This window comes from Acanthochromis polyacanthus, chromosome 8 (assembly GCF_021347895.1).
Source record: "Acanthochromis polyacanthus isolate Apoly-LR-REF ecotype Palm Island chromosome 8, KAUST_Apoly_ChrSc, whole genome shotgun sequence".
Taxonomy (NCBI): domain Eukaryota; kingdom Metazoa; phylum Chordata; class Actinopteri; family Pomacentridae; genus Acanthochromis; species Acanthochromis polyacanthus.
Genome location: NC_067120.1, coordinates 13,485,906 through 13,513,813, shown reverse-complemented (window position 1 = coordinate 13,513,813; position 27,908 = coordinate 13,485,906). Strand labels below are relative to the sequence as shown.

General features: G+C 40.8%; 3 protein-coding genes across 3 annotated transcripts; 2 read left to right on the top strand and 1 right to left on the bottom strand.

Annotated features, from left to right (window-relative positions):
- The first annotated feature begins 1,049 nt into the window (after positions 1-1,049).
- Positions 1,050-5,838, top strand: svip (small VCP interacting protein). Its single transcript, XM_022192887.2, has 4 exons — positions 1,050-1,769; positions 2,046-2,096; positions 3,277-3,390; positions 4,588-5,838. Exons 1-4 carry the CDS (start codon positions 1,707-1,709, stop codon positions 4,600-4,602), a joined length of 243 nt encoding a protein of 80 aa, XP_022048579.1. The 5' UTR covers positions 1,050-1,706; the 3' UTR covers positions 4,603-5,838.
- Positions 5,839-7,228: 1,390 nt separating this feature from the next.
- Positions 7,229-24,230, bottom strand: LOC110950342 (growth arrest-specific protein 2). The gene is made up of 8 exons (XM_022192886.2): positions 24,067-24,230; positions 20,243-20,404; positions 18,074-18,204; positions 14,370-14,511; positions 13,036-13,099; positions 12,723-12,933; positions 12,528-12,635; positions 7,229-7,778 (listed from the first exon to the last, which is right to left on the bottom strand). Exons 2-8 carry the CDS (start codon positions 20,385-20,387, stop codon positions 7,569-7,571), a joined length of 1,011 nt encoding a protein of 336 aa, XP_022048578.1. The 5' UTR covers positions 20,388-20,404; positions 24,067-24,230; the 3' UTR covers positions 7,229-7,568.
- Positions 24,231-24,410: 180 nt separating this feature from the next.
- Positions 24,411-27,279, top strand: fancf (FA complementation group F). Its single transcript, XM_022192859.2, has 2 exons — positions 24,411-25,185; positions 25,442-27,279. The coding sequence occupies exon 2, from the start codon at positions 25,482-25,484 to the stop codon at positions 26,493-26,495; it is 1,014 nt and encodes a 337-aa protein (XP_022048551.1). The 5' UTR covers positions 24,411-25,185; positions 25,442-25,481; the 3' UTR covers positions 26,496-27,279.
- Positions 27,280-27,908: the final 629 nt, after the last annotated feature.

Here is a 27,908-nt window from a genome sequence, read left to right as displayed (position 1 = left end):
TTTATCCTGACAGAATGAGCATTATAATTGTCTGTTGTTAACCACATGTACTTTTCGAAGAATTTTCTGTTTTAGTTTCATACCAAAAGAGTTGAATATTCTATAACATGTTACAAGAAAACAATTTATTAAAACACTTCAGTCAAATAAAGTGATTATATAAACAAGTTAAAAGAAAGATCAAACCATTAAACAAACATGAACAAGCAGATAGCATTAAATTAAATCATTGTAGCTTTACAGCCAGCTGCAGTTTTACTATCAAACCATAGCCAGCTATAAACCCCATGTGCCTCCTTCAGCAGTGAGTCAAACCTACCTGAGGAGGTGCCACGAGCCCGTGACACGGTGACTTCCATTGCACCTTCAGAATAAGTCCCCCATCAATAATAAGTTTCTCAGCGGTCACTTGTACAACTGCTAAAGCTACGCAGCCTTACAGACCTGTCATTCCCCTAGTGCAGCACTTTGAGCTGTGAAATAGCCTGGACGTAGCAGCGAAGATGAATGGGTGGAGTTTGAAATGTTGTCAGGCAAAGAGGGGTACAACATTAAACTCTCAGACTATTGATTGTAGGATATTGATTAGACAGAACTGCTGTATGGCGCATCACTCACTTCACACAGAGGTTTCTCCTTAGCCTATGTAACTGACAATAATTTGTCACTGGAGAAGACAGCCCATCCATTCTCTTAGAGGTAGGACTGACTTTATCAGTTATCCTGTAAGCTAAATACGGTGGGGACACATTTGGTTGTTCTAAATTTTAGACATTTTGATGAGTATTTTAAGGGGCTTTCTCCCACAAGTCCCGTTTAGCTCCCATCTAGTCCAGTAGTTTTTATAGGGTAATGCATCCAGGATATTTACTGCGCAAGTCATGGATGATTAAACTCATTCCAGCCATCAGTAGTAATGTAGTATTAGTAGTGATGGATACTGCTGTTACCATGGTGATTACTAGCTTAGTCTCATCCTTTAGCTGCAGGTGGTGCTGTTGGATCAGAGGACGGGTGTAGCCATAGATATATATCTATGGGTGGAGCATCCACCCACATCAGCTAGTCACATTCAAAATCCTCCTACGCAGATTATTATGCAGTGAACAAAAATTAATAAGAACAGCACTACTTACGTTTCGCCAACTTTTAAAAACAGTAGTACTCTTGTAGTCTTTTAATTGCTGCTATTGCAGTTTGGTAACTCTTGTGTTTAGAGCATGCTAGCAGAAGACCCCAACAGTAGCGTACCTTGACGTTAGTGAACACACCTTAGCGGATTTGTCAGCCAGTTGAACTCGGACCAAAACAAACTCAGAGGGAAAAACATTCGGCTTAGTCATCTGACTTTCAAACAGCTATTTCCCAAATGCCGCGGCAGCTAAACAAAAGGTGTGAGAAGAAGTAAATAACTGTGCCGCTTTCAGAGCTAACTTGGCTTGTAGTGTTAGCTTACGCTAGCCGTTAGCTAGAATGCTAACATTGCTAACAGACGCCGTTGGTGCCGTTAGCTAGCTGGGAACGTTATGCCAGATGATCCAGCAGCAGCCGCTGGAAGTAGAAGCTGCTGCTTCTTTTGCCTTAACTATCAGCCCAGCAGTTTGAGACGGGCCTACCGGCTAGTTAGGTAGCTAGTTAGGCTTATCTGAGACATTTAAAACTGATTTTCTACGTTGCCTTTTACTGCCTGGAATAATAACTCCAGTATGGGGATGTGCTTACCGTGCCTTGGTGGAGCCGCGGACGACGTGGTTGTCACTCCAGATCCGGTAAGTTAAATTTGTACAACTTTTATTACCAGCAGTGTCACTGGTGAAGGCAGATTGTGTTTTTCTGTATTCAAAATAAAGGAGGAACTGATTTAAATTACTAGTGAATTGGATTTACCATCTGTAGGAGACCAGTAGGCCCCACCGTGTAGAGCTGAGGAGGCGTTGACTGTTTACACAGCGGCATGTTAGCAGTGCTCCAGGCCCAGTATGGGTAACCTGGTGGAGATGGTCTGTTTCCAGGTTTAGCTCACAGCTTTTCTGTTTGTCTAACAGGAGACAAGGAGGCGACAGTTAGCTGAAGCCGCAGAGAAGAGACAAAAAGAGGTGAGTTATGAGGGTTGCTCTTATTGTCTATGTGAAAAGTGCTGCAATAAAACTATGTTATTACAACACATCAGCCTTGCAATTAGTTCTACCATCATGAAGGTATTGTTAATATTAATTTGTGGTGTTGTTGAAATGTACAGTGTTCGACATTTCATCTAACCATCATTAGAAACACCTCTCAGCATAATACAGAAGAAAGATCAACATAAACACAGCACTTCTAGAAAACAGTTCCACCCAAAACTGATACAACTTTTATAAAGGTCTGATTTTAACTTGGTATCTGGTAACTCGAGCTGCAACAATTAATCAAAATAAGCGATTCCTTGTCATCTATTAAATAAAGTGTCAACTATTATATTTTTTAAAAAAGTCACACTTCTCTGATTCCAGTGTCTTAAATGTGAGTATTTTTCTAGTTTCTGTGCCTCTCTGTGTCAATAAACAGATATGTTTATCATCTTGGGATTTGGGAAACATTTTGTGACATTTTACCCCAAATAATTAACTGAATATTTGAGAAAACATCAACAGAATAATCAACAGTGAAAATGAAAGTTAGTTGCAGCTTCATTAGTTAATGAATGTAGTAAAACATTGTATCCTTTTACTATATACATAAACCCCTATGAAGGCAGAACTACTTTACATTGTACTGAGTAATTTTTCATTGTGCAGAAAAGCCACTTGCAAACCCGTAAGCGACATGCTAAAGTTGTATCAAGGTAAGCAGACATGGACCAGAAGAAAAACTCTTCCTGGCCAGGTGAATTTTGGCTGATACCTCAACTCCCACAACTTTCCGCTCCAAGTCACTGTTTCCATCTTTAAACATCCTGACACCCTGACAGGTCGCACTTGTACTAGCACAGGTGAAAGCACTGAGCCCTAACACACAGTCATGTCTCAGTAAGCAGCACAGCACTGTTGAAAGAAGCTGCTTCATCCTTTAACCGAACTGCATCGTGTGGCAGTTGAATGCCCACCTGCTTGTTCTGACTGTCTTGTGTTTCCTGAAAGGTTGTGGTAAAAAATAACCGATTAAAATGCTCTTGGAAAAACACATGCATGCTTTTCGGATTGCTTGAAGATATTTTATCACATAAACAAACTGCAGCATTTTATAAAGAAGCCGTTGCCTGTTGGTGCCTGATCATATCTCATTTTGCTTTTACAGACAGCATACAGGGGTGTTAAAAATCCAGAAGCAGTCGAGAGGAAAAGGAAAAAACAGGAAGAAGTTGAGAAACAGGCGATGACCACCTCTGTGTCTGGCGGTGGTGGATTGAAGGTCAGTTTTGTGTTTAAGGATAACGAGTATTTGCACAGTTTTTGTTCCGTAGGCTTTGTGCTTCTTCCAATTTAATCTACAGTAAAATAACGGATTCTACAGTGCTTACTAAGAGGTACCAATAAGTTTAAACATAATCCCAAAAGTACAGGGGATCAAAAGTAATTGGACAGAGCTAAATGTTTCTTGTGTTTTTCAGTTGTAGCTTTCATACACAAATGAGCTCACATGCGGCTCAGAGTTGAATAAAAGTTGAAACTTGACATGTAGATGGAGACAGAGTTGTCAGTGAAAGGGAAGTATGTTTTTAGCACTTTGCAAGAGCATATTTCAGCAATGCATTATCTGTTATTTCATTTCAACTTTTATATGCAGAAGCAAAAAGCCTGAAGAGCAAGAAGTGTGTAACTGTCCCAACACTTGAGGTGCAGACTGTTATTCCTGAGATGCAGTGCAAATAAATGTCTGTTCATGCAGTTATCCATGAGATAGCTTAAAAATACAGAACCGTCTTTCACAGTCAGGAAATGAAGCACCTTTTTAACTGACAAACATCTGAAAGGATCAATTCCTTTTATATTTGGCTAAGATTTTTTTGTCAGCGCAGTTGGGTAGCATTTACGGGTAAAATTTTGCAGTAGATTTTGGTTTATTACTCCACCAAAGAACACTGCACGTATTTGGATGAAATTTTCAGGAAAGTTCAGATATGACACAAGGACCAAGTGATTGGATTTTAGCAGTGATGTGGCTTTTAGTCTGGATCCATGGATTTGTTATGGATTTCTGTGGCATTGCGAGATAGCAGCACGGAGTCAGTGTAACTATGACAACAAGAGAACGCTACGCCGGCTGCCTGCTGACGATCACATGATTGCGATCGTACTACAAATCCACTGTTGTGGACTTATCAGGACTTCTTAGTCATAAATCACGCGACTACTGAGCAGCCTTGGCAGAGTACTGCACTCTCTGAGTGCTTTTCTTGTTTGAAAATGCGACAGCATTTCTGTGATTACTACTGATGTGTCACAGGTATTTTCATAGAAACAATTATGACTGCTCTCTTAAACTGTGTACCTTCCAACATTGATTTCTTTGGATGATCTGTGTTTTAGCAACATGCCAACAAGCTCTGTTTCTTGATCACTAAACATTGTTCTAAAAATTTTCTACCATTTGTGTTTTCTTCTGCAGTGGCAGGTTGGCTGAAAATCCTGGACGGTAAAGTCTGAACTCTGATGTCCAAAACTACATGAAGTATTGCTGCAAAATCACTTGAAGATGTTGGAACTGCTGTCCATTTTTACTTTTTTCTTGCCTGTTTTTAACATGTTATGAGACAGACGGTTATAGTTGTCTGACATCATGAAAACGCATCTGAAGCTGCCCCACACAAAATACAGAAGTATTTGCCAAGTTTATACAAGCCACTTTTGACGAGTCAGGGATGGCACAGTAACTGTAAGCAAACATACTTTGTGTACTACTTTATTAGTTTTATTTCACAGTTGATTGAGCATAATCTTACAGCGATTTCCATTAGATGACATGGAGGCACATGACTTTGAAGTTCAGTTGTAAATTAAGAAAGAGCTGCCCTCAACATTTTTGGTTTTCATAGTTGAGGATCAGTTTTCACTGTATATCCGTTAATATCCACATTATATTTTGTGTGAATTCTCAGAAAATCCAAGCACCGTGTTGACACTTAATCACTTTGTTTAGGACTGTTTTTTTTGGCAACACAAAGACTAGTGCAAAAAATGCTTCAACTTGACTACTGAGGTATGCTGGTGACCAGTAAAGTGCATGTCACATGGCAGTCACTTCTTTTTTCTTGCGTATCTCTAATATTGTGGTGAGACTAGTGTATGTTTCACAAGCTGGTCCATACATGGCGTAACATCACTCGCTAATTTGGTGATTGCGTCAGTAAGCACAAACTACACTTGACAAAAAGCTGGTAAATAATTGAAAACACTAAGACAAAATAATGGAAGCAGTGATGTCTATTGCACTTTACACTAGTCTTTGTCCTGCTTTCATGGAGCCCTTTTTTGTTTTGTTTTTTCTTTGCACATTGAATTGCAATTTATGCAAAACACTGATGTGATGGCTGCTTAATATATATGAGATATGAAATGTATTTGTGAATTGCCACAATACAATATGAAGCTTTTGTTAGACACCTATTTGCACACAGTCTGTCAATAGTTGGCAAACAGCAAATACACTTGGGAGATTCGTGTCAGCTCCAGTGGAAACCGGAAGAGACTGAAGGAAGAGAAGGACAAACAGGTTGTGGAATATTTACGTTGACCGGCTTAATTGAGTGCATTTCTTACAGCCTTTTCTTGAACCTTAAATGCTTCCGGTGCCCTTGCCATTTTGTAGAACAGGAAATCTAGCCAATGTTGTTTGCTACAATAAATCACATTTCTGCTACTCTTGTGTGGATTCCATGTGTAGAACTATAGTTTGATAGAAGAATGATCCAATACAGATATTATTTGCATTTGGGTATACTGCAGTGGAGATATAGATGGGTGACAAATTAAAGAAGAACTTGAACCGTTGACCTCAGTGGTTAGGGGATCCAGTAACGCCATGGAGGACAAATTTCTGGCATTATGAGGGCCCACTTGTCCCCTTAGAGGAGAGGATTACTGCAAATCAATACAAAGTAATTCTGAGTGATCACCTTTATCCTGATCTGAGAGGCTCTCCAAGGATGAAACGTTAAATGTTGTTCTAGTGTCCTTTTGTGACCAAACACCTTACCCAGACACCGTATGTTGATTTTTCCTTTAATCTGTCACCCATCTGCGAATCTTTGACAAAAAATATACACAACTGATAAAAAGGTTTGCTCTATGATAGACTTTAGAAATCTACTGTTGATCTGAACATTTACTGATACTTTTTCTATCTTATACATGAAAAAGATCGACATTCGAAAGCAAGCTCTTCTTACAGTTTGGGCTTCTGATCGTAAAAACTATGAAAGACAAAGTAGATATTCAAGTTGTGAAGCAACAAGTTTTTAAAATTTATTGAAATTTAACATCTAAAAAGGAAAATTAGATCATTTTAAGGCATTTCCAGAAACAAAACTCTACAAATGAATGCACTGCGTTTAAAAAACAATGGGTTATATCTCTTAACGGTAAAACTCCAAACCTAAGAAACTGATATTGTACTCAGATTTAATGGATTGCACCACCTCTAGAGGTCAGTAACATACAACAAACTGAAGAAACGCAGCATCTGAAATGAGTAACTCTGCTGTCGGCATAATATAATAAATCAGGTTCCTTTGTACATGTGATTGTCTGTATAGTAATTATATAAAACATGGGAGCTATTCTATTAATGAATAATACAATTAAATGTATTGCATAGAAGAGTTATTCAAGATCTAAACAACATTAAGATTTCTTCCAAGAAATGCATTACGAATTAAAAACTCACATTTCATTATGAATGTTAGGTTCTATGAGAGAGTTATCTATATTTAGAGAACTACTATTTAAATGATCAAGTAAAGCTTTTGGTCATTTTCTTTGGGTTGTAAGGTTATATTGCAGCTAAAATTCAGTTTGAGAACTTTTTTTCTTTTAAAAAAAGAGGAGAAACAATCCATTGTCTTGATGGAAAACTCTCTACTAGCACACAAACTGAGAAATCAACATCAGATTGGAATCACAAAGGTGCTGAAATGTCCACCGTTTGCTTGATTTCATTTTTTAAAAAGTTGTGTCTATGCAGTCATGTGCCATAAGCCTGTTACACTGCAGTTTTGTAAGAGGAGCATTTACACAAAAGACAGAAAATACCTACTCTAAGTCGTTTATTGCTTCAAATACAATTATTGATTGGAAAACAAAACTGAAAACAATCTACACATTCTGCTGTTAACTCATTATAATGTAAAGATCAACACATTTTTCAAAGCAGTTCTATAAAAGTACATAAAATGCAACATCAAAGGCCCACTAGTGTAATTTCAAGCTTAATCTCATCACAAACACACTAACCAAATAGTCAGTCTTCAGCAGTGTGCTCTTCAAAAAAATGCTGCTGCACTATAACTTTAGTATTCATGAGAACAGCGGACATGTTGCCCAGAACAAAGTCATCTTCTGTGTCCTTTTATCAATGGCACTTCTCAGTCTTTACTTCTTGCTGCGGTAGTGGGCTGCCACCACCAGGTAGCTGTCCGGGGTGAGGTCCTTGATGCTGGGGGACTTGCTGCTGACGGGGGACGTTTTGCCCTCCACCCTGGAGATTTGGAGCATTCGGCACGGGTCGTGTTTCAGCAGGTAGCTCTCAAAGGTCTCCCAGCCTCCACCGACTCGCACCATCACGTGCTTGTTGTGCAGCATCTGCAGCAGAAATAGGATTATGGTGGGATGTAGGTGTGTCAAAGGGGAGCTTTAATGGTTGTAGCTGAGCCCTTCTATAGGACTAATGTCATTTCCCTGATTGAGCCTTTGGGTTGAAGCTGAATGAACACTTAAGCATGGCTTTGATGTCAAAGCTCGTTGATTGATGTGGGGCCCTGCAGTGGAGGATTTCCCTGGAGGGAAGCTTTCTCCACACTACCACCCCAACGCTATAGTGACCTGCTACTGACAAACTTGAAGCTGATAGAGCCATCTCATTGTTTGACTGCACAGCCATGCTAACATTTATGAACCTAAATGTCCATCCATCCTCTATACACCGCTTTATCCTCACTAGGGTCGTGGGGGGTGCTGGAGCCTATCCCAGCTGACTCGGGCGAAGGCAGGGGACACCCTGGACAGGTCGCCAGTCTGTCTCAGGGCTGAACCTAAATGTACACAATGCTAATATGAATATAAAATGAAATAATTCCTCATTTGGATTAAGCACAAATACTTTGACTTGGAATGCTATTAGTGGGTATTTAGTTAAAAGCTTTTGACTTCATGATGGTGCCACAGGAAAAGGAAACTGGCTTGGATTGAAATGCCTGCTTTGTTGATGTTGCAGCATCTTTGCCATATTTTTAAAGATTTTTTTTCTTATATTCAATGTGCGGTTAAAATTAGGGACCAATTATAGTCATGCTTGGAAACAGTGAAACAAACAGCAATCTCCTGTGTTAAAGTGTTTTGCTGACCTGTTCATCCACCCCAACATCCTCCCTATGTGGACATCAGCATCGCCTACCTTCCTCCTTCTGCAGCCACCGGATTGTCTTCCCACTTCAATTTAAGCCTCTATATTTTGGTGATACTTGATGAATTAACTGATGCGACTATTTTTCTTGAGAAGGCATCTAAACTATATAACACCTGAACAAACTTTAACTTTGTTTGTTGCTTTACCCTTCATTTTATTTACCTTTCTAACATGTCCAAATGCTGTTTTTGTACATGCAAAAAGACATATCAAGTGGAAAATAAGCAGTGAAAGGCTTCATAGATTTGCACAAACATTATTTATGCAGCAGAACCTTAGAGTTACTGTACCTCTAAGAAATTTTAAGGGAGGAGGGGATGATTTTCGTAAAAAGAATATGTAACTTTGATAAATGGGGGTTTAATCAGCGAATGGGGAGGAATTTCAAAGTATCACAAGACAACTATTTTTTTTTTAAGTGAGACATAAATATCTGTAATGAATGTCATTTAACAGTTAATGAGATATTTGCTCAAAACAACAAATACTGCTCAGGATAACAGGAGTGTTTGTACTAAATGTAATTGCAATCCTTGTTGATGTCAAGATTTATCACTACAAAGCAGAAATGTCAGCCTGTTGGTAGCAATAGAGAGAAAACTGGGGGAACACCACTGCCATAGGATCCATCCTCTGAGGACAGTCTACTAAACTGTATGGCAGTTTGTCCACCAGTGTGTGCTTCTACAAAGTGTTGGACAGACCACCTTCATCATCCCTGCAGCCCCTCTGCTACATGGCTAAAAATATTCAGGCTATTCATCTCTAAGAAGCTCAGAACTTTAAAATGGTGTGCTCTGATTAGCCAAGGTATTATGTTCAAGGTATTATATGCAGTGTTTTTTTTCTGCTTTAAAATGATGCCACCTGCCACATCAGGGCACATTCTCAAGGTTGGCTACCATGGCAACATCGGCCATTATAATAAAGAGAAGGAATAAAAGGCTCTGGTATATTGGAGGATCAGACCCTTGCATTCCCCAGAGGCCGTGCGCATAAAACATGTGCGCCTCACTGTGGAGGCTTATGGCCCTTCTGCCTCATTAATACATCATTACACCTCTGCAGAAACAATCTTGTTTACCGAATGGCCCTTTCCGAAGACGAGTAAATAAACACATTATTAGGATGCCGTGTTTGTCTTTAAAAACACAATCAGCGGGAGAATGATTCAGATAGTTAGCAAACTAAATAGTCTGATTAAAAAAAAAGGGTAAACTACCTCGTGAGACTGTCACCTCAGTTTGGCCAGATATAAGACGTCCTGCCCCCCAGCAACAAAACATACAACATTTATAAGCCTCTTAAAGGAATCAGTCGAGGGGGCAGCATCAGGGCAGTGCCTCCAATCACCAGCACCAGGCCTCAGGCGGTGAGACTTTGGATTTAATGGACCTGGGTGATGCAGAGGGGTTTCAATCATGCTGTTTTGGGACGAGACCCTTGTTGGAGTCGAGTCCCTTCTCAGCAGTCCGGAGAAGGGCAGAAGCCCGGGGCTGAGCTGAGACAACACTTCTCACAAACAGTCTGATGTTTCTCTGCCTTCCTGTTGAAGCTACAACCAGCTCATTTATTTCAAGAGCTGAGAAGGTCAGTCTCTCAGGCTGCACACATTATTGTGAAGTGAGACTCTTATATCTGCCAGACGTCACTGCTGTCCTCGGTCCCAGCTGCCTACAGACAGTGAGCAGCCTTACTGTAGTCATGTCTTTTCAGTGGAAGCAGCTGCTGGGGGTGACAAAAAGCCATGTGAGGAATTTTAATTAAAGCATCTTCTCTGTGAAAAGCGCTGGCTGAGAGACAGAGGAATGGAGGTTTAACACTCGTTGTGTCTGGCCTGATCAGAAAGCTGTAGCTCATATACTCTGGCTGTGATAGAAACCAAGATAAAACATGGTCTATTTTTACTGTGGTTAATTCAGTTTTCTGTCTGTATATGGCATATTTTTGCTTAATGGTGAGAGTTTATGGTTTGGACTGGGGTTTTCCTTGTTTTAACTGAGGCTCTCCAGCCTTTTGAAATATAATTGTCACGGTGGTCATCAAAAAAACGCGACTTTGACTTTCTTTGCAAGCTAAAATAGACCAAGCTAGAGGACGGTTTTTTTGTACATTTGTTTCCTAAATGTGATCTACTGGATACTGTGAATACAATGTTCTGCTGGCAAATCTTGTTTCCTGCATTCATGTGGATGTTACTTTACCTCGTGCCACCCACCTAAACATTGTTGCAGTAGAAGGAGACAGCACCATGGCAACCTCCCTTAGTGGTGCAATGATGCAACACTGCAAAAAAACTGCTCAGGAACACGACAAAGAGCCCAAGGCCACAAAAATCCCCAGATCCCAATCCCAAAGTCTCCAGGTTTTATTGGATCAAGCTGAAGCCACCGAGGGACCACCAGACAACCCAGAGGACCTAAGAGAATGCTTCCAATGTCCTGGTGCCAGAAACCACAGGACACCCTCAGAGGTCTGCACTCAAACGGGTCATAGCTGTTTTGGCAGCACAAACTGGACTTACACATTGGGCCAGTGGTTATAATGTTGTGGCTGTTCAGTGTTTGCTGTACAACAGATTGCATTTAACCAACACACAAACTTCTCATCATTTGTCCTTGGTTGCTCAGCAACACACCGAGACTGAAGCATGAATTCATCAAATGATGATAAATACTGACATTTACATCTGATCCCATGTTTTTCTACCTGGAAATACTTTAATATTGCAAACTAGAGTCTTAAATTTGCTTAATATTGTCCCCACTAATATTACATAACAGCTTTGTTCATCCAAACCTCACAGTTATTGAGATTTGATTTGGTTTGAATCTGACATTAGTAGTTGCAGTTCAGTGGGCTGACAGCAGAGGACATCCAAGAGTAAAGTCTCTGCACATCCTAAACATACCGTCAGCATGAATCACATTCTTGGAGGTGTGAATCCTGGTTGTGGGTTGCCAAGTAACCGGGATCCCAAGGGGATCGATGGTACTTCTGAAATCTGTTAGCCTCTATTTGTTTTCCTGAAATATCCCTCCACTCAGTGAAAGTAGAGCAACATTTCCTGTGCTGATTAATTCATTGTGATTATTGGATATAAATAATGTAACAGCAGGTTCTTTATGATAGCAAATTATTTTTTAAAGCAATCTGTGGATGCTACTTTCCCTCTACAACCAGTGCACCGCATTATGTTTGGCTGAAAATGGACATTGTCAGAACACAATTACACAAAAATGAGACCTGACAGCAAAAATCCTGGCTCTCCGGGCACAATGGATGACTTTCATCCCAAAGCCAAACCCAAGTATCAGCATTCTGCCATATGCTGTGTGTGTGGGAAAGGGTTTGCTTTGCAGTGTGAGACCTTATTGTTTTTAGCCAAGCAGCCTTGCAAACTGGATTGAATAAAATGGATCAGTTTAGATTAGCGATCAATCATTTTTTTAAAAGATGGTATGTTATTTTGTTATGCTCTAAAATAAAACAACTTTACAGATTTTCTCCAAAGTAATTGTAGACAATTTCATTGTAGGTTTTACAGTACAGGTATAAAATACAAGTACATTTTATGGACAGTTTGCTTCCCCACATTGAATAGGAACATGATAGACTTTGTATAAGGTAGTGGAGTAAAAAGTACAACATTTTTTTCTGAACTGTATTGAAGTGCCTTAAAATAGAGGTACTATATCAAAATGTATGTATAAAAGATGAGTTAATATATCACTTGACTGCATGCCATCTGGCCCTTCCTCAACAATATTAATGCTCTTCACATTTTCAAAATAGGTGTTCTGTTGCTTATAAAAAAGCTAAGAAATCAGGTCTTTTACTTTATATTCAACACTAAAAAACATTTTTTTGATGCTGAACCAGTCTAAACCTCATGTCTCATTATCCAATCACACTTTTATACTCACTCGTATAAAGAGCATCTTCTCCCCAACACGGTATCGACCCTGCGAATGTCTCTCCACGCAGAATTTACTCACACACCTGCAGGGTGGATCATCAGCGATATGCCTCACCTGTAGCACATATAAAAATAAACCTTTTTACAGATGTTTCCCCTCTGATATCTCAGCTGAGCCGGAGGTGAATCACTGGTGACTTACGGCGTCATCCAACTGCTTCCCTGTACTTTTTTTGCTGGAAGTCACTTTGGTGGGAGTCGGGGATTGGGAAGGAGACGGGGAAGGCGACGAGGAGGGAAACGTGGGGAGAGGCTGAGCGGGGGAGACGGGTGATGCGGGAGGTAGAGGTGTCGTTTCTTCTTGTTCGATCTCTTTCTCCAGTTTTATGAGGCCAGGAGGCTCCACATTGTACCTGCACCAGGAAAGAAGTGTATGAAAGATTTACAAAACAATGCAATGACTGGCAAATGGATGAAGTCAAATAAAGAGAAAGCATAAAAAAAGAAGAAGATACCGTGATGCTATCCGGCCCAGCTCTAGCAGACAGAGGCACACTTCTCGTGGCTGCTTATGAAGAACTACAAAAAGAGATCAGAGGAGATTTAGCTTTGAGTCATTACAGTGGGACATTGTGCTGGAAAGAGGCAGTCAGTGAGGATGAGTGGCTGTGTGATGATGAAATGCACATAAAAACAAGCTCATGAACTTCATGCAATCAAATGATCCTCTCCTCTGCAATCCTGTTACATCGAATGGAAATGAGTTCTGTTGAAACTTCAGGTGTTCATGTAGACTTGTGATGTTATTTTGCCCTCGCCAAGTATCAGATCAGACAGCAGGAGTGGACAAGATGTATGACACATGTGACACACCACACCATGCAGTACACACAGAATATCCACTACATGAAAGCAAACCTGGTGTTTGTACACCTACTGTCAAACTGAGAAATCCGCCCAAAGAAAGGAAGGGAGGAGGAAAGATGGAGAAGGAGATAAAGAAAGAAAGAAGACAACTGTCAGTCGTTTTTGTTTGCCGAGGTATTTTCACAGCATTTCATCACAATTTCATGTCTCCTGCATGTGAAGGTGTTTATAGCTCCTTGTGGATATCAGTGTGTGACGTGGCATCCAGAAATATTTGTACAGTTTAAATTATTTTGCGGTGGCTGACCAACCTTTAGCCAGAAATGCCAACAATGTGCTGGATATCCTCGGTATTTCTATTACTGGCTCGGTCACATACTGTGCATCTAATTGTAAGGACAATATTCCAGCCCAGACATATCTCAGTTGCCAGCATATTTCATTGAAATATCATGCAAGAATCTTTGCCATTGATTAGAGAGATGTAGATAAAAAAAAAAACAGTCTGAATGAGGAAGAGAAAAATATCCCTACTCTGAGCTGAGGAAACCATTTGCATAATGCTGGCCTACTTTCTCGCTAACTCACACCCTTCTGTCTGTGCTCTCTTTGTTTTGCTCTTGACATTTTTGTGCATGAGCACTGTATCCGAGACATCCTTATTGTGAGGTGAAGCTGCTTCCTTCGCTGTGCTCCCTGCAGATTGGTGCCCTTGAGAGCTTTGTGTTGATGTCAGAGGTGCAGCAGAGCCTGGAGATGTGAGGCGCGTGAGCCTCAAAGGGGAGGAAACCTGTACGACTCTGTACCTGCACAATTAGGCTATTCACAGGAGATAGAAATCTGAGTCTCTTGCCCTGGCAGTGCCAGTGGCAGCCCACAGTGTTGTGTCTCTGTGAAGGAAACTGAAGTCTGTTTGTGGACCTGGTTTGTCCTACATTCAGACTTTTTTCTGGTGTTTATGGCTGTGAAACAACAGACTCACCTAAACCCTCTGACTCAAACAGACATGTTTCTCCAACTCCAACCTCACGACACCAGGCCAGGAAGTTAGCTGTGTTGTCCCGCGCAAAGAAAGATCCAGAGGGAGCGCTCCGGCGGCACGGTATCCTTCGATTGGGAACGTTCTGGTACAGACAAAGAGAAGTTATTATGAACTAAAGATGGAAAACTTCCCTTAACTGTCACTTAAAAAGCACTTGGACGCTTTGCTTTGTATTTGTCAAAGAGAAAACAAATGTCTATCAGAGTGACTTGTTCAATTCAGCCCCCAGAGTTTCCATCAAAACACACAGACACACACTCTTTATCTACATCTGTTCCATCTACTGAGATCCAGGTTTCAGCTCTGGATCGACCTTTTCCACACAGATCAATATGGGGGAATACAGCTAAGAAAATTGGAGCTACTTTACCAGGCCTTCTATGATTTGGGATCAAATATCATGCCTATGGCTTTCAGCCCCCACACGGTCTGTTCAGGGAGATTTATGTGCCTTGCTGTGGTTTTATACAGGATATGTGTGTCTGTGCTTTGAGAAAGGTGCAGTGAGCTCATGCTGGAAATATGCACGCTTTTGTGGGTATTTTTCTTTTCATTCTAGGCTCTCCTTTTGACTTTTTTTTTTCAGGGATCTTTTGTGTTGTTGAATTACTCTGCATTCCATGAGAAATTATTTTGGCAGCATTGTTTGATCTAACAATCAGAATGACGTGTTATTATTCCTGCTGCGGCTCACTGAATTATCTGCACCTTTGTGTGTCTAATGACTGCAACTGAAGGTACAGAACTTCTGGAAAACATTATCTTTAAACAGATGGGGACTAAATATAGGGAAAAGGAACTGCTTTACTTGAAATGAACATTGCCAGCTCGAATGGCGTACTTTTCTTTCAGTCAGAAACACTATAAACACCTCCAGATTCACAGCTCTGCATGTGCACAATGGAATAATTCAACAACTTGGGAAGTATATTTGTCTTCTTGCTGAGAGTTAGATGACAGCATTAAGCCACTATCATATCTGTAATTGACTTAGCATAAAATTTTTTGCAGAAACTGAATGCACAAGATGTTTAAAGCAGTGTCAGAGTTCATCTTCAGTCACTGATTAAACTTCTAAAATCATGTTTCTGCATATAAAAGTTACTTTTCAAATATTTTTTTTCCACAAAAATAAAACCCTTCATGCCTTAGAATGGTGTCAGTGTAACTATCCGCTTTTTCCTCCACTAAAATGTGCAAATGTAAGAAGTCCCAAACTCTCGATTTACCCACTTTGTCACTTGCTGCAGCTCAAGCTCACCAGTTCACCTACAATTCAGCTCAAGCACTGTAAAACTAGTCTTATAATGGCAAGTTGTAATATTGGAGTAGTTCAGGCATGCAGGTTTGAACCAGAAAATGATTTGGCGCAAGAATAATGACACAAAAAGCTTAACCATGCAAGTTGACTGCATGGTTAAGCTTGGGTTTGTGACACAGGAAACCCTGGATTTTTTTTTTATTTTTCGACTGTGACTGATAGACTGCAGTCTCAAGGTGGAAATGCTCAACCATGGCTTTGACATCTTATTTCTCCAGCATATAAAAAACACCATATGGATATGTAAACGTGTTTTTCAGCGGAGGGGGTCTCCAACTGGCTGATTTTGTGGCCTTTATACAGCAGGCTACTCTGTTTCCACTCTCTCTGCTAACCTAAACCAGCTTTAAGTGTAATCCCCTTACACTCAAAAATGTGTTTTGGTCAGTGTTATTTTTCTTGGATGTCTGATTTTGTCATCCAACTCTCTGGAAGAAACCAAATAAGAGTATTTCCTAAAATATCAAACCTTTGCTTTAAACTTTAGTGGTATTACCATAAATTTTTAACAGATAATGAGATGGTTGCATTGAAATGGGCATATGAAAATATTATGACTGGAAAGACATATAATCCTCATTAATCTGAAGTTGATTTTGATTGATGTAAACACATGGGAAGATGTGCGAGAGATCTATAAAGGGTGATTTATTGTTTGTCCGTGCTGCACTCGCTCCCAGTAGTCACACTCTGACACCACATCAACTTTGAACAGGGCTTGAACACAGATCGAAGTTTTGTTTCAAGTGGTAAAATGTATCAGTAAACAATTAGAGCATTTAAAGAGTCATAATTAGCTTAAAATGTCATAAGATGAGATACAGGGCATCAGACATGGAAAACACAATTTATTTTTCACAGCTCATTAAGCTTAAAGCATGCACTGTGAGGTGTAAGAAGCGATAAATCAAGTCCGCGGCACAGAATCAGAATGCAACTTTGTTTGATTTTAAAGCCTGAGTTGACGATCTGCCTCAAGACTCCTCCGCTCTTTTTCTCTCTGTCTCTCTGCGATCAATAGGCTCCTCTATTTCAGTAGCTCCTCTGCCGTCCCACGGTCATTGACCTCAAGTATTTCCTCACATCTGTGCAGCTGCACTCACACTGGGATCAGGAGACCCACCGTCATCGGCACAGTAATGCCTCAGTGCAAACATCAACAACTCTCACTGAAGGACCAACAAAAGAGTCTTTAGCTTCTTTCCCTCTGAACAGATCATGACCTAATCCCTCTGCTGGAAACATATTATCGTACCCAACGCCAGATGTCAGATCAGTGTGGAGGCGACACAGATATCTGTAGATGCAGAAGATATGAATCATGTCTGCAGAATCATGATTCAGCACTGACTGGACTAATTTAAAAACATTCTTATTTTGACCTTTGATTCGTCAGTAATGTGCTGAATACATAAAACCTGCATTTAAGTCAGTACATTCAATAGTTGTAGCTATTCTAATAGAATTTTAGGTGTCACAAGATGACCATTATACCTTCAATTTAAATGTCAAGTATATCTGTTAATTTTAAATGGAAAGTACTTTGGGTCAGTGGTCATCTTCTGTTGTTTTTAAGGCATGATTTAATAAGGACAACATGACTTCTTCCAATTTTCACAAGGTTGGGAGGCTCCACCAGATAATGTGTCCTCACAGCCTTATTTTCTTTCCTTTCTGCTGCAGTCTCCCATCCCCCCATCTTTGTGCACTCATTTCTGAAATTTTTGGAGCTCTTTGCAAAATAGGAATTCGTGGCTGCTGCTGATCTTTTAAAACCAGTCTACAAGTAAGACATATGAAGAGGGTGGATGACGAATTTATGTGTTTTATCATTGTTTTTTGCTTTTCAAAGGGTCTCTCTGTCTATTACTCTCCAGATGTCAGGATATCAGTATGTCTTTGAGAAGGGTGGAAACAGACTTGATCTTTTTTATTGATCCTCTAAAGGGAAACCTGATCATGGTGTAGCAATTTCCTGTCTCAGTGAGAGTCAATCAGAGTTCAATAGTGTTGTCTTGAAGCTGGTCGCAGTAAATTGCACGGAAATACTTGCTTTTGAGAAATAATTTATGCTGCAATGCACACAAATGATTTTAAACATGAATTCAAGCAGAGGAGCCGTTAAAACATTTGAGACCAAAGTGTTTGTCAGTCAATCCCATCTAATAAGTCGGTGCCTGCGTGATGTTTCCCTGCTCAGAAATGATCCTCTGTGAAATCATTCAAGCTGAAAGTTAGTCTGGGAACACTCAGTCGAGACTTAGCTTCCAGATTAGTGTTTTCACTGTAACCTGTATCACACCAGACCATTGCAGTCCCGTACCTTGCTGTTGCCAAGGGCAGGCAGGTATCCATTACTTTGCCTGAACTTCTCCTGTAGTGTCTCAGCCAGCTGGCACAACAGGGAGCCATTGTCTAAGCGATCCATGAAGGTCTCAGCAGTGATTTCCAGACCTGAGCAGGGGACACATAAAGACAGCAGACAGTCCAACACCCTAAATCCACCATAAAATGCTCATTTAAAATATATATACTGTGTAAGGACAGAGAGTTTATTCCTCACTCTGTTGCCAGTTGAAGCTGAACCTGATGCAGTGTTGTTGACTTTCAGAAACAGCTTTAATGATTGAGCCTCACTTTTACTGCTGGGTCTGTGGCATGCTGAAATATTACAACATGATTTGGGAGACTTTGAGGGGATTTCCTGGTAGTACAGCTAAGACGAGGACAAATGAAAAGGGGGCATCTGTGTGTGTGTGTGCACAGTAAGGCCTCATTATCCTGCACAGTTGCAGAGATACATTGGTGATCAACATGTGGTGTCCAGTTGACTGGCTTCCAGAGGACCATTCTTTCATAGTTAGATCATTGTGAAATAGGAGGTGGTGGCAGGGGGGTGTCTATGGAAAGAAACTGGAGACTTTTCTTTTTTAGCCCCTTTCTGTTTCTTATAGGAGGAGGGGTTTGGGGGTTCGATGTTTAATGAGTTCCAAATGTTCCAATTGAGCCCAGAAAAGAGAGATTCAAATCTTGAGAAATACTCAGTGAGTTTTATGCTCATACTCTACCCTATACAACCCTCACTGTGTGGGGAGAATACATTCCAGAGGGCTCTAATAGGAATATGTAAACTCAAATATTCAGTCACATAAGCTGCTTCAACCTCGCATATCAACAACAATATGAGTCATCAGCAGAAGCAGGCTTTCACCTCCCACTCAATCAGTGAACCACACTGCTCCTCCCTCCCAAAACTGTAATTAAGAATATCATCACCCTTTCTGTTTGAATTTAAATGAACTAAGTATACAGAAGTTGGTTTAAACCAACAAACTGGTGTGTATTCGCTGGAAGCACACGGACGCTCTTGCTTCTCAAGTCTGCAAGTCCTTGATCCACACCAGAGCTTTCTGGCTCAGCTGGTTCCAGGGCAAACACTCAGACCGCCAGAGATCACAGCGAGGATAGGTAAGTTGTTTTAAGTTGTTCACACACAAGCAGGAGTCAGTTTCAGGAACTGAACTGGCTTCTAGTTGGTGTGTTGGACGGCATTTATTCAGCAGGATGTCCCCTGGACTAACTTCCAGTAATTAGCTAACTGCACATAATTTCAAAGTACATTCTGAAGAAATAACACTAATATTCTTGTGTCTCTGTAGACTGATTCTCTTCTTCAAATCTATAGTTTAAAAATCTTTGAATGCTGATAAAATACTGGCAAACAGGCAGTTTGCCTCAGAAATTTAACAGACAATTGTCTAATTCTTAAGAAGAAATTCTAAGAATTTGCTTTTGGCTAACAAGTACATTTTTGTGTTGACTGGTCGGTTGCTGATTCCACACTTAAACCAACTGGAATAATGAATTAGACAGAATGATGTGTAAATATGAATTTGACATGTGTTTTTCATTAATGAGAGCCGTATTTCATGTTTTAGTGTATGCATATACTTACCATGTTCTTGTTAGAAAACATCAAACCAACAAACAAACCATTCTCCTGAATTGCTGTATCCCACTAAATTCAGATCACATGCATTTGTTTTGTGGCTCCACTGCTGAAGAAGTACACAGCACAGCAAGATTTATTATGCAACAGCATCCTTCCACCATGCTGACGCTCCCTTCGCTGCTTCTTCTCCACCACTGGCTGAGCATTATTTAAGAAAGGTTAATGATGTCCATTATTCATTTAAGGTAATCTATGGGAGAAAGTGGGACACTGAGGCTAGTTCTCACACAGTCTGGTGACTTTAAAATACTTTGTAATGAGGTTCAGATTGATTCCAGTCCCCTGCGGGAGTGTTTACATCAGCAAAACCAGTTCAATTGATGTTTAAGTCAAGTTGAGGAAATGTGCAGTGAATATTCAAATATATGCTATTTCTAGGACAGTATTTCAAATGAATCAGCAACAGCAACTTGGATTTTTTTTAGCAAATGAAGAAACATTTCTGGGAATTGAATAACTTAAAGCTTGGGAATGGTTTACCGAGCATATTAGTGAGCCACAGGGCCAGGTCTTCCTTCATGGGCAGCAGGCTGGCTTCATGTCGGCTGGAGAGCCACTGCTGGTACTGCTGCATGTCCGTCAGGCCCGGGCCACTGGGCTGTTTGGGGCTCAGGGAGCTGCACATGGTTTCCTAACGATGGCCTGAAGGCAGAAGAAGAAGGTGACAAGATCTAAGGATTCATACATGTCTATTTTCATGTAGAGAATTTGTATTAATATGGAAGTGGGCAAGGCCAATGCCATACAATAAAACAGATCTGTAAAATAAATCATGCATGAAGCTGATATTGTTCAACTTATCTAGATGCTCATTTAACTTCATGTGTTTGTTGTCACACTTCAAGCATCCCCAATGCATGTATATGCATATGACATACTGCTCATTTATGCAATGGTTAAGTGTGTAATGTATGCCGATAAGCATATGGAATTAGAAGCCATCATTTTCTGTCCTTCATGAGAGTTGCAGCTAATTTCCATTACTGATTTATCCTCCGGTCTGTAAATGTAAAAAAAAAAAAAAAAAAAAAAAACACAAGGCATTCTCTTTTTAGTTTCTCAGAGTCCACAAAACCGTTTTCAAACATCTTATCTTAACTCATCAACAGTCCTGCACCTAAACTGACAGTGATGTAAAACAGAGGAAAGCCACGGATCCTTTTATTTGATAAGCCTAAACCAGGCAGTTAAATTAATCTCCGTGCTGATATTCTTCAGGAACAGCTGTGATCCAGGCCTCATATTCCCAACAGGAATAGGACAGGATCAGATTCATAGAGGACAAAGAGGAGTTGAGTACTTTTGTCCTCATCCTGGCATGGATTTCAATCCACCTGATGAAATTAGACAGCACCACTCCTGTCCACTTCCTCATTTGACAAAAGATACATTTATACCAGCCAGACTCATACAGTAGGACTTTTAATTAACAGACAGCAGCACAAACAAAGAGCTCCTTCAGATTACTCTCCTCTCTCTAATGCAGTCTATCCTGGAGTCTATATCAACCCAATATGGCCGACCTTACATTACAGCCTGATGGATAAATTGCATCTGACATCAATATTAAGAGCGATATTTAACAGCTGCTTATTTCTTGTGAAGTGAAGTCACTGAGTAAATGAGATATTTCTCACAACCTTTTCCAATACCATGCCACAGCGTGCCAAGTGTTCACTGTATGAGCTGTAATGTGAAAGTCTTTCAGATTTCAGTCCAGTGTCACTCCATTAATGGATTTGCCGGAGAGAAGAGTGAGTAATTGACAAAACAACTGGGCACCAGATGTAAGACCTGAGCAGAGTAACAACACAGATCGACAGCTCTGCAGTTAATATTCACTGCGTAAATGTGCGATCTGCCATTACCTCTGCAAACACACTGACAGGGACAAGTTAAGTGATGCAGACAGAAAGGAGACGACCTCACACCATAGAGATGGGGGAACACAGGGACATAAATAGCTTGTTTTAATTCAGTGCTTACTCCAAAGGCTGTTGTGGTAGGAGGGATTCTATCTTAAAAATCAGAAATAAGAGACTTCTTTAAAAATGTGTTGTTTATGATGCACCAGATGAAAATAAGAGGAGAGAGATATTGTAGTTTTTGTATTATTACAGATTACCTAACAACATAGATTCGTGATATAACTGATATGTGGCCTTATTTTCTACTTGTTACCTCTTTTCCATTGCTAAAGTCTTTGTCAAGGCTGTATTACAGAAACTATTCACATTCTTACAATGTAATCTAGTTGCATTTTGGAGCAGAATCGAATAGAACTTTATTGTCATTGTAACAAGTACAACAAAATTAAAAATAAAGGTTTGGACACAAGCAGGGACATCTTACACTCCACAAACAGCAACAGGATATTTGATGCAAATTGCAAGGGAAGCTTATTCAAACAAGGAAGCGTAGCTGCTGTGAACAATTAGCTCACAGTGTGCGTTGACTGAAATTTTCCTCTGAATACTGAGGGAGTGTATCACAATGTGAGGAATCTGACCTTTAAAGCTGTGTAACATTTCAAGGTCCCTCTGGAGTTGGCTGTAACCAAACCGCACTGTGCTGCAAAACTGGACATCAGGACCTTGATGTCCGACCAAGGTCACTTCATCTGGGTGAAGACAACAGCTACTTGCTGCATACACATACTAAACCCTGGAGCTCAGCACTCACACACAGGTGATACATTCCCACGTCCGCTGAGGTGAAGGCCAACAGACAGAACAAGCGCAGTGGGACAACATGCCGTGTCTCACAGCGCGAGACCCTTTCAGACAAGCTCGTTCCCCGGTGCTATTTGTTAATACAAACCCAAGGATTTGACATCAGTCAGTGGGAAACAGCAAATTTTACTTGTTGTTTTAGATGTTGTTATTGCTGTAGAACGAGAACCACGTGTGTGATCAACTGCTGGATTCACGTATGTTTTAATACAAAACTGGATGAGTAGAAAATGCACGTTTTAATTCACTGTTTTGATATATAGGTTAGATACAATTCATGATATTATCTATTCAGTTGATGCACATGTTTAAAAGCTGTGTTCTTCTTGACAGGTTGAATTTGGCCCACTTTCTCCCAGGAAAGAGTCCGAAACAAACAAGCTGCTGTTGTTGAAGATACCTGATTCCTCTCACCACACTGTAGCCTCACCTCTTCAACTTTAGGCCCAAACCTCCGCCAACACTGCTCTGCCAGCCTTCCTGCCCCTTCTGCTGAACTTGTGGGTGTTATATTTTCAGAATCAGGTTCAGAATCTGGTGCTACACTTTCTGGAATCAGAAAGAAATAACCTCCCTAAGCCTGGAGATACTGAAACATACGGGGATATAAATACACATTTCATCAGTTTGAGAGCCTCATGACTTCAGTGAAGCCATTGTAACATGCCATGGTTGGGTGAAGATTGCTCCGGGAAAGACATATGGATGGGAATTTTGACTGCTGAATCACATCAATTACAACATACAAGAGTGGCTCTGTCCTCCTCACCCTCACTTCCCTTCATGCCTTTCTCCTCTACAACCGCAAACTGATCTGGACACCGATTTGAAGATTTGAACAACAGCATGTTTTAATTGCAGATAAACACTAAGTGTTGTGAGTGAATGCTGGTATCAGATAGTGTCAGCTGCTGTGGTCAGTAAAGGACAAAGTCTCCAGCAGTAAATATCAAGCATCTCAACACATGCAGGAAACAGACACACATTCTACTGGGACTGAATTCAGACCAATCACTCGAGTTTTGGTTTGTGTTGTTTTGGCCTCTTAAAACACTTGGCAGCAGATTTCTTTTACAACTGCAATTAGATTTTTTTTTTTATTTGTCTCCTTTTTTTTTTTTACAACGGTCACAAATAAAAACAGCCACAGCAGACAGCTTACCACTCTGGAAATAGGATCAAGGGAGAACGCCTGATGACTTATGACTGAAATCCAGCAGAGCACCCACTAATTAAAAACCAATGGACTGACTGAGAGCTGCTACTGACGAAAACACCTAATATTCAGTGTGATTAAAAATGCCTTCTTGTGTGAGAAATAAAAAGCAAGCAAATGACATAGTCCTCCATCTCCATGTGAACTGTCAATAAGTAGACATAACTAAGTTTGCAATGAGCTTTAGAGGATGACATAAATCTGCAAAGCACAGACCCCTCAGAGCTACGAAAAGCACTAACAAGTTACTAGACACAATCGAAACCCAAAACAGAGCGTGCATAACAACCATAAACAGTCTGGCAACAGAAAAGCAGCGAAAATGTCCTCCAGGAGTCCAGAAAAGCTGCGCTCACCCTGAGGCTTCAGCTCGCTGGTGCACACCTTCTTCTCACTCGTCCTGAGGGCTGCAGGATCACAGTTTTCATGCTTCTCTCAGCGGTGCAGCGACCCACAGGTTAGGCTCCAGAAACACTGAACCAGCTGGACCGGGGAGCTCTGCCTCGTTGCGCGTTTGCACAAAGATCTGGCTGCGCGCTCACGCTCACACACGCACGCACACACACACACACACACACACACACACAGCACACACACAGCACACAGCACACTGCTGCTGCTGCTGCTGATGGTGATGATGATGGGAGGGAAGTTTGATCCTCCCTCCTCTGCTCCTCTTTGTGTTGCCTCCATATGATATTTCTGGGTTGAATTAAACAAGTCAGCACGAGAAATTATATCATCCGAAGCATTTTGATATAATGGAGTTTTTTTTTCTGTGCGCCAGTGTAATCTGAACCAAATTTGTTACATATACTTACCGTGACAAACCTATAAAATGTGAATGATGCTGATGTAATGTTTGGAAATTAATGGCAAATAATTATTGAGAGACGACCACAAACTATGAAAATCAGTTTTCAAAACTGCAAGAATGAGTGTTTTTTTTTTTATAATCTTACAAGCTGGATAGACTTAAACGAAAATGATTAAAATCCAAATATGTGCGTACTGTTTGAGTGCAGCTTTTATTTTGAAGGAAAAGAAGTTGACAGTACTGTAAGACTTTTTTTTAAAAAGGCAAAAATTTTCTTAGCCAGAGATATTATGCCCGTTGCTACATTTTGATGTGATCATTTTTCTCATTGCCAATGCTCAAATCTGATCCAACTGAGCAGACCCTAAATATGCCAAATCTGGTCCTTTTGTTCATTGCAACTATAGTCACATTTGAATTACACTGATGTAACGTTTGCCAAAAAATAAGTATTTAATGCAAGGCAAAAAATAAATACAATAGTAAACTCAAATTATTTTTGTACTGATTTACTTTGTTTAATCGACTGGCTTTTATTTTGAATGAAGGAGAAGTTGGCAGAGTCTCTGCACTCTAAGACGCATGCGCAGTGAGGAAGGCGGCACATACAGTGTGTGAAGCAATGAAACAAACAGAGCTACAGAAAACAACAAAACAAGTGAGTTTGCTTAATAACACACACTGACACGTGAATTTACTTGACGACACGCACTTTATTCGTGCTAATTTATCATATCTATTCATAAAAGTCACGTTTGTTAAAAGAAAGTTTGTTTGTTGTGCTTACCGGTAGAGTTTGTTGACTTTGTTCGGGCTAACATGCAGCTAACACACCGGCGGGGCGGTGTTTAGCTGTGTTAGCGGTGCTAGGAGGCAGTTCGGGTGAATGTTTAGGTTGTTTGTTCTCTCCTCAGTGGTTGTCCAGCACTAAACTGTGAAAGCAGAGAGCGCCACATGGAGGCGGTGCTGAAAAACCTGTCGAGCACGGTGGAGCTGCTGGCCGTGGCGGCATACAGCGGTACGGTGGAGCAGTGGGAGAAATACAACGTGTCCAGGGCGTTTGACTGGGCCCGGTACTGTGAACACATCTACTCAAGGTACCACAGCAACCCCGCAATAAGGAGGGTCATGGAGCAGCAGCTGGAGCTCACAAATCAGAGTTTACAAGACGTCATCCCTGGATATACTGAGGTCTCCTTCTCTGATCTGCCCCGACTCCAGCACCTGTTGCTCGTCGGACTGTTAAACAATCCTGAAGTGCCTATCTCACTCTTAAAGATGCTCTTTGACACAAGGGGTCCCGTAGACAACATGAAGAGTGAGTATCAGGATGTCACCGGGCTCTGCAGCCACATTATTCAATGCAAAGCTGCTTGTAAGGTCCTGAGTCCCCTCACTGAGCTGTCAGCTGCTGGTGCTGAGGTGCAGGGACGGATGCTGATGGAGAGACTCGGTGCTCTGCTGAGCCGAGGCAGTGACACCCGACCAGCAGAGCACTTTTTAGGCTGTGTCCTCCAGGAATGTGAAGGAGCAGGGCGACAATTCTGTCTAGTCATCACTGCGGCTCTGCTGACAACAAAAAACTCAGCTGCACAAACTGCTCCACGAGAATTCCTCTTGGACTGGCTGCAGAATAAACACAGTGTGCTGCAGAGTTTGCCAGCCACACTCCTTATAGACTTGGCAAAAGAGCACAAGAAATTTAGAGACGCATACTGTGACGTACTGAAAAAGTGGGCCTCGGATATGGAGTACATTATAAGTGAGGGTGAGTGGGTTCAAACCAGCACAAACCCCACAGTGTCCTTCCAGAAACTGACAGAGCGGTTTATGGCCTTGTTCGAGGCCTGTCCTTCTCTGAGGGCGAAGACAGAAAAAGAGCTCAAAGCTTTGAAGATTTCTGATGGAGACTTTGATGTCAAGGGTCTGAGTGTATGGGGCGACCTTCTGTCTGCATTAAATATGTGACTGTCAGACGTAGGATTTTTTTTTTTTTACAGCTGGGAAAAATGGTCAAAAATACAGCCACATGATGGTTCAGATGTTAATGCAATGTTTGACATGTTCTGTGCATTTTTGTCTGTGGCAGAGAGTACTATAAATGCCTGAAAACAGAATTACCTGCTCATGTTCTTCAATATTTCTAATCAGACGGTTAAAATCATCATCTGGCCAGTTTTATCCACATTTTGTTTAGGTGAAGTTTCTGCATTGCCTCGGGTTTGGTAGCTTTTTGCCTTTCAAATATCACCAATTTTCTTTTATTAAATGAAAAAGGCATGTTACTCTATAAAACCAGTGAAAGTTTTGCTATCAGAATAGTGGAAATGGTGTACATCTGTGTTTAGCTGCTTTTTGTTTTTCAAAATGCACATGAATAGGCAGCTGACACTTGACTGTTGTCCACACCAGGTTTACAGGCAAATTACATTTTTAATTAATCAAAATTCACATGTCTTCAGGTAATGCAGATAAACAGAAACCCAACATATTGATTGCATTTGTGATAAGAAGACAAAATAATTAAGATTTTTACTTTAGTAGACATTTATTTCACGTTATCAATACTGGAGATGAGTATTTGCCTTGTGGTAGTGGAAGTTATTCATTATTTTCTTTGTTTTATTCATTCCAGTTGGATATTTGTTAAACTGCAGAACTTACTGGGTTTGGACAGATGGTAGCGTCACATGCTGCCTGGTGAGAGGTGGCAGCACGTGATGTGACTGAATTAAACTGAAGATAATTGTCAGACAGTGAACAGTTTACTCTGATAAAAGGCTCTCTGGAGATTCAAGGTTTCTTTCAGCGTCATAAATGTCATCCGCCCACCAAAATATTGATTCGTGCTGCAGCTACTGATTCATGAGGACCTAAAGAATCTTCACAATAAGTAGACCTTAGCAGACCTAAACAGTTTTAAAGGACAACAGGCTGCACAGAAATATCAATAAGCAAAGGGAGCAAAAGCGCTGTGTCCAGTTTACCCTTCTCTAGCTGTACACACCTAAAATGATTTTCAGTTTCTTTCACACCATCTGTCAGCGACGCCTCCAGTACAATCTAAAGCCATAAATTTTGACTGGCTTAATGCCAGTCATGTGACTCGACTGCCAAGTCACACATTTCAGATCTTGCCCGTGTGCCGGAGCACCTCTGCGGCGAGGGATCAATTAGTCAGTCCGGGCGTCTTCAATCAAAGCCTCCACAATAGCTGGTGTGTGACATAACTCTGCCAGACAGCGGATTAGAGCCCCGGCCACCGCGAGGAGGGAAACACCAACACAGCCACGGCTCGTTTAACACGCCGTGAAGGCAATTCACGTCGAGACAGACAAGGGTCACTGAATAAAGGGCAGCATGAACACAACCAATTTATTT

What these genes read in the sequence shown, in the direction of transcription:
- fancf (XM_022192859.2), top strand. Translation starts at nt 25,482, where the DNA reads ATGGAGGCGGTGCTGAAAAACCTGTCGAGCACGGTGGAGCTGCTGGCC.
- svip (XM_022192887.2), top strand. Translation starts at nt 1,707, where the DNA reads ATGGGGATGTGCTTACCGTGCCTTGGTGGAGCCGCGGACGACGTGGTT. An exon ending in TGGTTGTCACTCCAGATCCG is followed by an intron (nt 1,770 to 2,045) that starts GTAAGTTAAATT and finishes TTTGTCTAACAG; the next exon opens with GAGACAAGGAGGCGACAGTT. An exon ending in CAGAGAAGAGACAAAAAGAG is followed by an intron (nt 2,097 to 3,276) that starts GTGAGTTATGAG and finishes TTGCTTTTACAG; the next exon opens with ACAGCATACAGGGGTGTTAA.
- LOC110950342 (XM_022192886.2), bottom strand. Translation starts at nt 20,387, where the DNA reads ATGTGCAGCTCCCTGAGCCCCAAACAGCCCAGTGGCCCGGGCCTGACG. An exon ending in CTGCCCTTGGCAACAGCAAG is followed by an intron (nt 14,512 to 18,073) that starts GTACGGGACTGC and finishes TGTCTGTACCAG; the next exon opens with AACGTTCCCAATCGAAGGAT. An exon ending in GTTTGAGTCAGAGGGTTTAG is followed by an intron (nt 13,100 to 14,369) that starts GTGAGTCTGTTG and finishes CTCTTTTTGTAG; the next exon opens with TTCTTCATAAGCAGCCACGA.